The sequence below is a fragment of the Pelodiscus sinensis genome, chromosome 5 (assembly GCF_052426305.1).
Source record: "Pelodiscus sinensis isolate ZL-2025 chromosome 5, ASM5242630v1, whole genome shotgun sequence".
In the NCBI taxonomy this organism is placed as follows: Eukaryota; Metazoa; Chordata; order Testudines; family Trionychidae; genus Pelodiscus; species Pelodiscus sinensis.
The window spans coordinates 84,070,158-84,083,591 of NC_143056.1; the positions used below are offsets into that span (position 1 = coordinate 84,070,158).

A 13,434-nucleotide genomic window follows, 5' to 3' on the forward strand; every position below is an offset into this window, starting at 1 on the left:
CTTGAACTCTATTGTGTTTGGAGCCTGTTCTCGCATGCCAAGCTCTGCAGTGAGCATTTTCTTGTTACTGTTTTCCCAGGGGCTCTGCCAGATAAAGGAGACTTGCTTCTCGACCCTCCCATGGATCAGGAATTGGAGAAATTGTAAGTGTTGTTGTCCAGAGTGGGAAGGAAGATGGCAGATCCAAGGCAGCAAGATGGGAGCCTGGGGTTGGGAGTTGTCCCCTTGCCTATCATCCAGCCGCAAGGCAATGGAGCAGTTCACGAAGCTGCCCTTCAGCATGGCCATTTTGTGGAGTATGCCTAGGTGTAGCAGACTAAGTCATTGGGATGGTCTTCAAACACAGAGGAGAGCCTGTTTGCAGGGAAAGACAGAGGCAGTGGAGAACCCCAAGGGAAGGACCTTTCATTGAGGAGGCTTAAGTCTCATGTAGTGGTGAAAACACCAGGACTATTAGACGAGTAGAGGGTTTCTCTTGGGGACAGGGACTTAAGAATGGGCATCCTGGATCAGTCTCGTGGTCCATCTAGCCCATTATTCTGTCTTCTGTGAATAAACAATGCCAGCTGCTTCAGAGAGAACGAAAAGAGCAATTATTGAGTGATCCATCCCCTGCCATCTTGTCCCAAAACTTCTGGCAGTCAGAGATTTAGGGGCACCCAGAGAATGGGTTGCGTATTGAAACCCAGACAGAATCCATCTCCCAGGTGCTATTGCAAAGTATTCCCTGGTAGAGATGTAAAAGGTTAACCGTTACTCGGTAAGCATTAGCCTTACCAGCATGCTTACCTGGTAACCACTTAATGCGCAGAAGGTGCAGTTCCCCCCCCCCCCCCCCTCCCACCGCAGTGCAGCTGACAGGACCTTAGCTGGCCAAAGCAACCCTGCCACCTCCAGAAGGCTGGTTGGACTCTAGGTAACCAGTTAAAATTATATTGTTTAACCAGTTAACGTTTTAAAAGGGTATTTACATCCCTATACTGCTGTAAGCATCTTTCAATGTGTTACAGAACTAGTGCTGTGAGATTGGCCTGGTGATCCTATCTTTAGCTTGCTCCAGGGCAAGGGATGGATATAACAGATTAGGCCACCTGGGATTTGTCATTTCTCTTTCAGACTCTCTCAGGTTTCAGGGCTCTCCATCTCCACTCCATCCAGCTCCAGTGGGGACATTACCAACCTGTCTGCCCGCAACTCCTCCAGAATGACCTCCCCTTGGAAACCTCTCCACCACCGCCAGAAAGTGGATATAGAGGGTGATGGCTCCACCGATGAGACAGACTCCTCTGAGAACTAATCCTCCTCCTAGCTTCCCCTAGACTGGTGGGGATGTAGGGGGAACAGCACCTTATCTTGGATAATGAAAGGTGATGGGCATTCCCTCTGGAGATGAGTCCTACCTATTGTGCACTGCATGTAGGTGCAGGTACATCCACACTGTTCCCCATTACTAGGCAGGCCAGTCCCATGCTAGGCAAGACACCACCATTCTCCTATCCCCTAATTAGCTGAGGAATCACTCCTCCAGAGGCCACACCCAGCCATAGAGTTATGCTGCCCTCTGCTGGCAAACAGGACAAAAATCTTTCTCTACTCAGAGCGGTAAGAAAGTCTCCCATTGTTGGTCTCACACTGGGGCAGATGGACAGGTGCTAGCAACAGAGAGTGGGTGTTTTGTTGTATAACTTTGCTTAGTTCTGATGTAAAAACAATTTGGTGATTTACAGCTGCTTTTTTCCCAGGGCAGGCAGTGTACTAGTGCTTCTACTATAATTATTCCTGGCAGAACTGCACCTGTGTTACTACAGTAGCAGAAGTTCATAAAATTAGGAAAGATATAGTTGCTGACCTCTTCACACCATCTCGTGTTTTCTCCTTGCTCAAGAGATGCCAAAGTAAAAATACATTAGATTTCAGTTAATAAGTACTACAGTATTGCAGTACTCCTGTTGTAGTTCATATGTAGGGCTCATGTGTTGTACTAGGTTATCCTTTCAAAAGGCTTCTTTCTAGAGGCTGTCTTCCTTGGACCACCTTCTCTATAATTACATCTTCTAGACTCTAGATTCTAGAGAGAAGAATCCACTATCTTCAATCCAGTATCTGGGATGACACAGGATATCAATTCTCAGGTCACAGACCTACTGGGCTATAAACATATAGGCTACATCTACACTACAGGCTTCTTGCGCAAGAACTGTTTTGCGCAAACTGCCATGTGCTTTTGCGCAAGAGCATCCATGGCAGTGTGGACGCTCTCTTGAGCAAGAAAGCTCTGATGGCCATTTTATCCATAGGGGTCTCTTGTGCAAGAATCCCCTGTTGCCGGTCCACACTTCCTTCTTGCTCAAGAGGGCTTATTCCTCAGGGGGAGAGGAATAACTCTCGCACAAGAAGCCCTCTCTTCTGATACTGAACAGCTGTTCTTGCACAAAAAGCCTGCCGTGTAGACGTAGCCATAGTGTTTTAGCTGTTGTGTTAGTAGGATGGAGTGTTGGAGAACAAGGAGAAAGAAAAGGCATGGGTTAACTTGACTAACCTTCAGTTACCTGTTGTGAGAGTGCAGGCATTAACAGAGCAGTAATGGAGCAAACATCAGTTGGATTCTGTTCCTAAAAGAATGGATCCCCCCATGAATTATTGCTAATCAGGCTATAGAACTATAGCAGCTTGGCCTCCACTGCCCTGGATGCCTAAACTGAGGGAATTGAGTTTGGCATTTCATAAATTTGTCTGGGTCTGCCTCACAGACCAGTTAGTTCCTCAGGGTTTCACTTCCTGCTGCTCAGGAAGTCCTTCCCTCTTCCCCTTCACAAAGGTTTGTGAGGTACAGAACAACTGGAGCAGTTCATCTGAGATTTGGGACTAAATTGGGCAATGTTACACAGCCAAAAGTTAGGCTTCATTTAGTGGCACCAAATGGACTTGGCCCTTGAGTATTCTGTTATAAGAATAAGCATGTTCAACTCCTCCCCAACCTGTGCCCCTGCCCCAGCCCCAGCATAAAAGAGCTGGTAAGTTATATATGTACTGTAATTTATTTTATTTAAACTTCTGTAACACTCCTAGCTGTCATCTGAGTCTCTACACAATCCAGGGAATAAAACACTTAGTGCCAGATGAGTAGAGTCTGGGGTTCCCACTTTGCTGTGTCAGCTCTGAAGTCAGCACCCCCAAATGCATTAGCCAATGCAGCTCACTCACAGCACTGCATTTGCTGAATAAAGGAAGCAGTCAGAGCATCAGCTTACCTAAGTGATAGCGTAAACCCTGCAAACCGACAATAAAGAGCCAATGAATGTGGAAAGCCTGATCCCAAACAGTGCAAAAACATGGGAGGGTGTCCACATTCTCTGGCTGTGCAATGTGAGCAGTTTCTGGCCTATCCTTACTGTGCCAGGTTGATATTAGACAGGGTCTTGGCTTCCACCTTACGTTGTACTACATGGAATGCACGGACAGAGCTCAATAAAAATACTTTTGAATACCAAAACTTTGTTTTAAAAACCAGGTGAAATTTCTGACAACACTGTACTTACAGTTTATAAACAACATACAAGTTAAAAGCAAGGAAGGGCATGAATAATTAAGGTTCTTATACTCCCCATATATTAAACACGTGATTTTGAACTAGCACAAAGAGATGCACTGTTCATCATAAGAACCTCAACACTGGCCTATAGATTGATTATTGTTAGCTCGGCTTTGGCAGTTACAGATTTAAGAGAAGTGGCATCACTGTGGCACATACAGGACAAGCAACAACACCTCTGTCCCTATACTGGCCTCAGCACCACTGCAGAGATTAAGCTGCCCTTATCCTTTTGTGTCATGTTAAGTATGGGTCCACAATGTGTTTATATTAGGGCTGTCAGACCAAGTAGACCTGTAAAATTTCAATTATTTGGCTAATCGAATAGTCAATGAAATTTGCATTGACTATTCGATTAGTTGATAAGGGTGCCTCCACCTTTGAAGCGTAGCAATAGCCCCAGGTCTGTAGCTACACTTCAAAGGCAAAAGTGCTGCAGGGAGCACGGGGCCAGCAGGGGACTTTGTCCCCCACAGACCCTGGGTTCCATGCAGCACGTCCGCTTTGAAACACCATGTGCAGCCCAGAGAAGGTTTGAAGCACCCCCCACTGCCTCTTTCTGATAGATAGTACGGAGAGGGGAGCAACTAGTCATTCACATTCCTTCTGTCAAGTGATTAAAAAATGACTCACATGATTAATCACACTGTTAATAATAGAATACCATTTGTTTTAATGTTGAATATTTTCTACATTTTCAAATATATAGATTTCAATTACAACATAGAATACAAAGTGTACAGTACTCACTTTTTTTTTATTACAAATATGTGGTACTGTAAAAACCAAAACAAGTATTTTTAAATTAATCTCATACAAGTACTACAGTACAATTTCTTTATCATGAAAGTTAAACTTACAACCTCTGGAACAGTGGCTGAAGCAAGCAGGGCAATACAAATGTTTAGCAGATCTGGCACGTAAATACCTTACAGTGCTGGCTACAAAAGTGCCATATGATCATGTTACCTCAGGGACAAAGGCAACTATAAAAATGAAGAAAACCCTGCATCTGGGTTGTTCCTGTTTCAGAAATACAAGCCTCCTGGGCAATACTGTATCTGTCACCGCCAAGGATCTTACCTAATTAGTGTAAATTAAAAACAGACACTAAAATAAGTGAACACACATATTGACAATTAACAATAATTAGGAAAAATGGGGGAAATGATTAAACAATCAATAATAAACAGCCAGCATCCATAAAGTTTAACACTTTAAAACACAGTACAGAAACTATTAATCAGGCATGAAGCCTAGACCCCACAATATCCCAGGTGTTAAGAGGAAGGAATGAGTGATCGTATAGACCCCAGACAGGAAGAAAGTTTATATTACGATGTCAATGGAAGTAAAATATAGCATGAAGCCTGGGACCTCAGGCTTTGAGCTATTTGGACACTCGTCAGGAGGAACACCAGGAGGTCCCAGCGGAGAGATAGGTGACAACTTTGGATCCTATGATGGTAAGTATCTGCTCCAACCTTCACCATACCACTGATGGAATTCTGCAGTGCTAGGGGCTTGAGCTACCTGAAGAGTCGCATTGTCTTCACGAGGTCTCAGATGAAACGAAGGGAAGAGACACTGACTTTGACTGACAGGTGCAGGGCTTTTATTAACTCAGTGGTGCGAAAGTTCCTATGATTGACAGCCCTGCGGTGCACAACTTCTGAGGTAAAAGAATGTTCAGGAGCTTGTGGTGGAAAAATCCAGTTACAGACAGATTGACCTAGCTCTACCCTTGCTGAGGTGATCAGGCCTTTTCAAAATGGAGTTTCTCAAAATGGAGTCTTACAGAAATCATCACATAACATTACAACTTACAAAATCACTCACAACAAATGCTTGTTCTCACTTTTTGATGACATTGTAAACAAGAAGCTGGCAGCAGTATCTCCCATTAATCTAAACAAACATGTTTGTGTTAGTGATTGGTAGAACATTAACTAGGACTGAGTAGACTTGTAGACGCTAAAGTTTTACATTGTGACAAGTATCAGAGGGGTAGCTGTGTTAGTCTGAATCGGCATAAACGAGAAGTCCTCTGGACCTTATAGACTAACAGATTTATTGGAGCATAAGCTTTTGTGGGCAAAGACCCACTTTGTCAGATGCATGCACTTCCCGTTGTTTATAAAGCTTTACATTGTTTTGTTTCTGGGTGCATGCAGTTTTGTACCCCTCCTCCCAAAAATCTATATTTGTAAGTTACACTTCCACAGTAAAGCGATTGCACTTCAATACTTGTATGAAGTGAATTTTAAAATATTTGTTTTGTTCATAATGTTTACAATATATGTACTAAAAATAATATAAAGTGAGCACTGTATACTTTGTATTGTGTTGTAATCGATATTGAAAATGTAAAAAACACCCACAAATATTTAATAAATTTCAGTTGGTATTCTATTTAACAGTAAAATTAATTTTTTAATCACAATTAATTTTTTTGTATTATTTGCTTGAGAAGTGCGATTAATCAACAGCCCTAATTTATATTCAGTGCTCGCTTATGCAAGACTAATTTTGAGCCTCTTATGATGCATTGGCTAGTCCATCAAAACCACCATTAGCTGCTGGTCTGTTTGCTGTATTGCCTGACCACAGCTGCCTCAGACACTGCATGAAAGCTTTTCAGCAGCTCCTAAGGAAATCTCACTCAGCAAGCATGAGCTCAGCATTCACCCCAGCCACTTTGGGGAGGGGGGGGGGGGAGTAGTTATTTTTTTGTGTGTGGAAGGGGGCAGTTTGTGTGGCAGGAGAAGAGAAAAAAAAATCTAAGAAATAGTACCAGTACATTAGGTCTTAATGTGCTTTCCTCTGGGATTTATGGGAGTTTCTCACAATTCCCCTGCATTCCTAGAAGGCATCCAGAAACCACTGCTTTAAAAACTGAGGCTAGTCCACTGTCTTAGTTCTCTAGTAACCACACAAGAAGTAGGTTTTGGCCCACGAAAGCTCATGATACTATATATTTATTAGTCTCTACGGTGCTACAGGACTACTTTTTTTTTTTTTTAAGTTACAGACTAATAAGGCTACCCCTTTGAGACTGTCACACAACCAGAGTTCGGGACCAAGTTCTGCTTTGCTTCAAATGCCCTGACTTACTGGTTCTGCTATAGGATGTATAAGAAGCAATAGATGCAAAACCCAGGAAGGCCTGACCTTTTGCCTTTTCAGTGCTATTATGAATCATGTCATAGAACATGAATTGCATCCTTGGCATGTGAGGTGAAGGGGATGAGAAAGATTCAGCATTGTTTCATCAATAGGGTCAGTGTGAGGGAGATACTGAAGTCTTCAAAAAGGCTTTCTGGGCATTCTGACCTCTATTACCACAGCTGTGAAGGATACCAGTGAAGAGACATGGGATATTTTTTAGGGCATGTTTACACTGCAGAATAAATCCAGAGCTCAAACTCAGGTTCAAGCTTAACCCCCTTTCCTGCTACATGCAAATTCTTCTAAACCAGGGCTCAAACCCAGCATCCCAAAACCCCATGGCTATGTCTATACTGCAGGCTTCTTGCGCAAGAACAGCCGTTCTTGCACTAAAACTTGTGGAGTGTCTACACTGCACACGCGTTCTTGTGCAAGTAAATTTACAGTAGAGCATCAGAACAGAGGGCTTCTTGCACAAGAGTTATTCCTCTTCCCATGAGGAATAAGCCCTCTTGTGCAAGAGCTCTTGTGCAAGAAGGCAGTATAGACAGGCAACAGGAGTTTCTTGTGCAAGAAACCCCTATGGCTAAAATGGCCATCAGAGCTTTTTTGCGCAAGAGAACGTCCACACTGCCATGGACGCTCTTGTGCAAAAACAAATCTCCTGCGCAAAAGCACATGGCAGTGTGGACACGCTCTTGCACAAGACCTTTTGCGCGAGAACTCTTGCACAAAACAGTTCTTGCGCAAGAAGCCTGCAGTGTAGACATAGCCCATGGGAATGGAGGGTCAAAGCCTGAGTAAAGCCAGGACCCCCAGATCAAGTCTTTTGCTTGCAATGTAGATGTAACCCATTCTGGATTAATGCACTATGGGGTATATCTACATTGCATTGTAAATCCAGGGTTAGTACAATTGAATTTAGCAGACCCTGAGTTTGTTAACCTAAGGCTTGAATGTCTACATTGATTTGTAACCCCCAGGTTAGGAACTGTTGTACCCTTGGTCCCAACATGTTGCTCCCAAGTCTATATTGCATTTTGGGGAGGCGCTCAGTCCACCCACCCATGGACTATACTCTCTAATGCCCTCCCAAAATGTGGCTGCTCTAACACTTCAGTGCAGTGTGGAGAAAAACTGCACTAGCCACCAAATCTTACTGTGCAGAAAACGAAATCATACTGTGGGATTGAGAGAGACTTTTGGCTGGCTCCCAGACTACTAGGCTAGTGGGGCTGTCAACACTGCAAAGCAATAGGGCTTAAAACCTCACTCCTTGCTTGACTCAGGTTTGGACCCTCTACCTCTGGGTCCAAGTTACTCCTGGGAGGGTACTGTGCCAAAAAGTTAAACATTTTGTCCTCAATACTTTAAAATCTGAATATTTTATTTGCCAAAGTAACAAAATAATCACACCAGATTAAATTATTTTGGTAATTAATTTCAAAATACCTGTAAGCAAATGTCTGTGACACACACACACACACACACACACACGTATTCCTCAATAGGGATACATCTATACTGCAGTTTTTGCACAAAAACTTGGAACATCCACATTACAAGCACGTTCTTGCATGAGAAAAAAATACAGTAAATCGTAAGAACACAGCACTTTTTACACAAGAGTTATTCCTCTTTCTATGTGGAATAAGCCTTTTTGCACAAGAGCTCTTGCGCAAAAAGGCATGTGTGGACGAGCAGCAGGGGTTTCTTACACAAGAAACCCCTATCACTAAAATGGCCATCAGAGATTTCTTGCGCAAGAGAGCATCCACACTGCCATGGATGCTTTTGCACAAAAAGAACTCTTGCACAAAAAGAACTCTTGCACAAGAAGCCTGCAGTGTAGACGTAGCCTAAGTGTGTTAATATAGAACTCTGAGTAAATAATTTCAACTATAGTACAGAAATGTATTTTCAAAACCCTTTAGAAGCAGTGCAAAGAGTTGGTGGATTCAGGGGTAAAAGAGCTGAGGGAGAAGAATATAATTGCTGAGAGCCAGAAAATGATCCTGAAGAGTTGTGTGTAGAGGGGAGAAGTATGAAATAGGTTTTTCTTTGGAGTGGTGAGGGAGAAGTTGTTAGGGAATTGGGGCCCCTTCACCATGCAGACCATGGCTGATCCCTTGCCTCTCCCACTCATTCAGGCACATCCCCAACTTTCCCTGCACCACACTCCTATTCAATCCTGATTTAATGCTATCACCTCACTAGCTCTTGTGCCCCCATCCCGATGAATCCCCCATTAGCCCTTCTGAACCTTTCTATGTGATTCCCCCAGCAGCCCTGTGTCTATCCTCCCCATATACTATTTCCCCTCATCTGGCTCTGCAAGAATATGGCTCTGAGAAAAGTAGCCTATGCTGTCTCCCTTACCATTGCTGGCTGCTCCACTGGGTAAGCCAGATGCCCTCTTGGATGATGCCACAGAAGCCCCTGGTGAGCAAAAGGTATAATTACACTGCCCTTCCAGGGGCATGTATGCTGAGAAGAGGAAAAAAATCTGCAGGGAACATGAATTCTGCACTAGGGATTTGAAGGACTAGTTGACTCTTAGGCTATGTCTAGACTGCAGGCTTCTTTCGAAAGAGGCTCTTTCGAAAGATCGCGTCTAGACAGCAGGCGGATCTTTCGATAGAGGAAATCCGCTTTTTCGAAAGAGCACCCAGCGAGTCTGGATGCTCTCTTTCGAAGATGGCCTCTTTACATTGAAGAACGCCTTCTTTCGAAAGAGGAACTTTCGAAGGAAGGCGTTCTTCCTCGTGAAACGAGGTTTACCGCCATCGAAAGAAAAGCCGCGTTCTTTCGAAATAATTTCAAAAGAACGCGGCTTGAGTCTGGACGCAGGGGAAGTTTTTTCGGGAAAAGACTACTTTTCCCGAAAAAAACCCTGAGTCTGGACACGGCCCTAGAGAGTCAACAAGATAGTCAACTAGTTGCTTCCCCCCCCCGCTGCCTCTATCAAATAGAGGCCAGACCCTGGGCTTCACACGGTGCTGCCGCTTTGAAAAGATGTGCAGCCAGGGGCCAGCTGGGGTGTCCCTAGGCTGCACACAACCTTTCAAAGCAGCAGTGCCTCACAGAGCTCGGGGTCAGTGGGGGAGTCCCCAGCTGGCCCCCAGTTCCCCACAGCGCTTTCGCCTTTGAACCCTAGGGCTGTTGCTACATTTAAAGGCAGAGGCACCGTATCGATTACTTGAATAGCGGATGCAAAATGAATAGACTATTCCAGGGGTGGGCAATAATTTTTGAAGGGGGGCTGCTCCAAGTTTTTGGAAAGTAGTTGAGGGCCACACTCTTCCATGATATTAATGGAGGAGATGAGGGATCTGGGATGGTGGTTGGGTGCTTGGGGGTAAGGGATTGGGGTGCAGGAAGGAGACTGGAGTCTGGGAGGGAGTTTGGGTGAAGGAAGTGGTTGTAACATAGGGCAGGGGACTGGAATGCAGGGGTTTGGGATGTGCTCTAGGGTAGGAAGGTATTGTGATCTAGAGCAGGAGATTGGGGTGCCAGATCTGAGAGGGGGTAGGGCTGTAAGAGGGGGACAGAGGGTTTGGGTATGTTGAGTGGTGGGGCAGAGGGTTGGGGGCAGGGGAGGACTGGGGTGCAAGAAGCAGGCTGTGGCCAAGAGACTTACCTGCCAACTTCCAAACTAGCCAGCCTGCCTGCAGAGCTAAGGCTCACAGAGCTTAAAATGTTTCTCAGCCAGCCAGCCTGGCCATGTACTTCATTGAATAACTGAGCCAGGGTTATTCTTCCTGGCTGGCTGTTATTCAAACAAGCAGCTCCCATTGGCTAGTTTCTGGCCAGAAACAGGCCAGTGGGATTGTGCTGGGGGTAGGGCGGCTCATGAAACTTCCCCTGCTCCCCTCCAGTTTTAAAACAGAAACTGAGCTTTGGAGCAACATTTCTGCTCCCCGCTGCCTCTGTAGGCTGGATCCGGTGGCTTGGTGGACTCTATTTTGCCAAGCCTGGACTATTTGATTAGTCAATTACCTGATACTTAACATCCTTATTCTGCAAATATGCAAAGGCACAGAATTCCCATGTCCAATCCCTGAGTTAGTATAATCTGTGTAGAGCTAGTTGGGGTGGCATGGGGGGCACATTAGGTTTACACCTGGGGTCAAATCCTGGCCTTTTGGTGCAGTTTAGCCACTTCTGCCCACCACACATATTCCACAACCCCAAGAGTACCACACTCCCACGTGAGTACGTGTACAGAAAACCCTTGCCATTTGCAGTTTCACCTCTGCAGCTTCACATATTTGTGGTACACTGTGGCACACCAGACCAAGCACATGAGGCATTGTGATGATGCTTTTGCAGTGCACTCTAAGTAAAGCCTGAAAGTTAAAAGGGGAACTGAAGTGGCACTGGGAAATTTTAGATATGACATGTGTGTATTGCATTTATATATGTAAATATTAATCTTTTGCATTATGACATCACTTTATACAGAAAATTTGGTTGTTTTGTGTCAGGAACCCCCACCCCTCACCCCGCATTTGAGGATTTCGCCTTGATCTTAAATGTACCCTGCCCCCAGGGAATGGTGAGAGCTTCCTATGCTGCCCAGCCTGGCTCTAGAGCTGCAGTTCACACAGCCATGCTTGGGCTGGAGCCTGGATTCTGCTACACTGCAAGTGTTGGCCCACAAGACCCACCTCATGGAGCTGGGACTACAGTGCTAGGCAGCCACCGGATGGGCACTTGCTCACTAGGCTTGCCAGATGGTTTCAACAAAAATACCGGACACACTTGACATTACATCAGAGTCTACCTTACATTCTTATTTAGAAAATACTGGACATTTCTATTTCCTCAATTTGTTTCCTGAACAGAAAGCTCAAATACTGGACTGTCCAGTTCAAAACTAGACACCTGGCAACCCTATTGCTCACTGCTAGGCTGCCTTGCCCACTTACCGCAGTTACCGTGTCCTGCGATGCAGCCTGACTACACGGGCGCAAGTTCCACAGGCTGCACCATGCCAGGGCAGCAGCACCGCCAGAGCAGGCCTCAATTCAGCCCCTGCGGCACCAGAGTCTCACTGATGCATGTGCAGGGATGGGGCCATGGCCATAACAGCCACACACACTGGGTTCTACGCATGCTCCTGTCCCAGCCTCACCCCCTCCCCTCCCCGGTGGACGGGGCTGGGGCACAGACATAAGAGCAGCCCTGCAGGCCCTGGCTGGCGGAATCAGGATCTGCCAAAACAAACCAGGCCCAGCCCAGAGGCTGCATGGGCCAGGAAGTGACCCCAGGCCGGGGCTCCCATCACTCCTTCCCTCACCCTCAGGCCCAGCTGACCCATTCCCGTACTACATGTCCTCTTGCATGTGCCCCCCCCCCCCCCAATCTCTGTGGAGCAAATGGCTGAGTTTCCCTAGCTTGCTAGCTGCCCTCTGCCCCTCTCCCTGCGACCGGCCCAGCAGCTGACACACACCCCATTGGGGTCTAAATGCTGCCAGGAGCCAGCAGCTACCTGGGCCTCTGCCTTTTCCGACAAGTAGGGCTTTTAACAGTTCAAATAAAGTAGATGAAAGGTAAACCACAAAGTAACAAACATAGATATAACCAGGATCCACACAACTAAAGGTAAGTAACATAAAAGTGGTGCTACTCAGGTGAGTTCCCTTCCCCAGGATAGGACCCAGGTAAGGAAATGGAGTATTATGAAACCATTACAATAGCCTGGAGCTTGCGGGCCCTCTCAGCAGTGTGACAGCTCCAGATTCTGCCTCCAGATAGTATCACAGGTAAAGAGCAATCGGGCTGTGTAAGATCTGCTCTGGCAATGGTCAACCTTCCCTCTCCCTTCTCAGCACCGTCGTGGGTGTATGTCCTCAATGATATGGGGTGGCAGCTGGTAGCACACCTCTTGCATGCAGATATGTTCACCCTCCCACAACTGAAGTCTATATGCGTGGTGCTGGCATACCCCTCGAAGTAGCTCTGGATTCTGTCACTCGGAAGGGCATCCCCTTGGAACCGAAGGGGCAGCCCTTAAATAAGCTGCTGTTGCTAGGCAGAACCTAGGTCATGTGTCTGTCTAGCTTTCCCACCAAAACGTCAAAAAGAGCAGGAAAGCACCCTCAGGGGAGGAAGGAAGAGGACAGCCAAGATGAAGTCCATGTTGTTGCTTGGACTTCTCCAAAATGGTGTACCCATGTTGTTAATTACCAGAACTTTCCCCCTAAAGCTGTCAGGCAACATGGTAGTGGCAGGGCCAGGAGCCCTTTGCTGTGTTTTTACCTCAAAGCCTGCCTGTCCCCAGACACCTTTAGGGGGAGACTAGGCCCCAGCTCCATGCCAGGCCTGCACCTTCCAGGGGTGTTGGAGCTGGCCCATGACCATGTACCAAAATTCATTAAGTGGTTCCCTTGTAAATATTATTGCCCACTGCTGTCACAGATCAATGCTGTCTGCTGTACTCTCCAGGTGGCTGAGGTGAAAGCAGAGACTTCCTCATCCAGATTTATTTTGGGTGTGTCATAGGAGGTCATGATGTATATAGTATCTTAGCCTCATGAGAGCTGAGCACAGCCTGGAGTGTGGCAGAGAGGAGTAGAATTAATGTCTGAAGCTAAAACAATGCATATAGAGCAAATTAAAGACAGGTGGGACTTAGGTGATACAATGGATTCTACTACCCCCCTGCTCCA

The 13,434-nt window shown here is 45.9% G+C and overlaps 1 protein-coding gene across 5 annotated transcripts in view; it reads left to right on the plus strand.

The window, feature by feature from the left end:
• The window catches only part of CSTPP1 (centriolar satellite-associated tubulin polyglutamylase complex regulator 1), a 133,727-nt gene extending 124,411 nt beyond the window's left edge, over positions 1-9,316 (plus strand). For all 5 annotated transcript variants that reach the window (XM_075927617.2, XM_006135343.5, XM_075927619.2 and 2 more), the window contains 2 exons: positions 80-143; positions 1,117-9,316. In XM_075927617.2, the coding sequence (XP_075783732.1) occupies positions 80-143; positions 1,117-1,297 (245 nt within the window). In that variant the 3' untranslated portion in view covers positions 1,298-9,316. The remainder of the gene's footprint in view (positions 1-79; positions 144-1,116) is intronic.
• Positions 9,317-13,434: the final 4,118 nt, after the last annotated feature.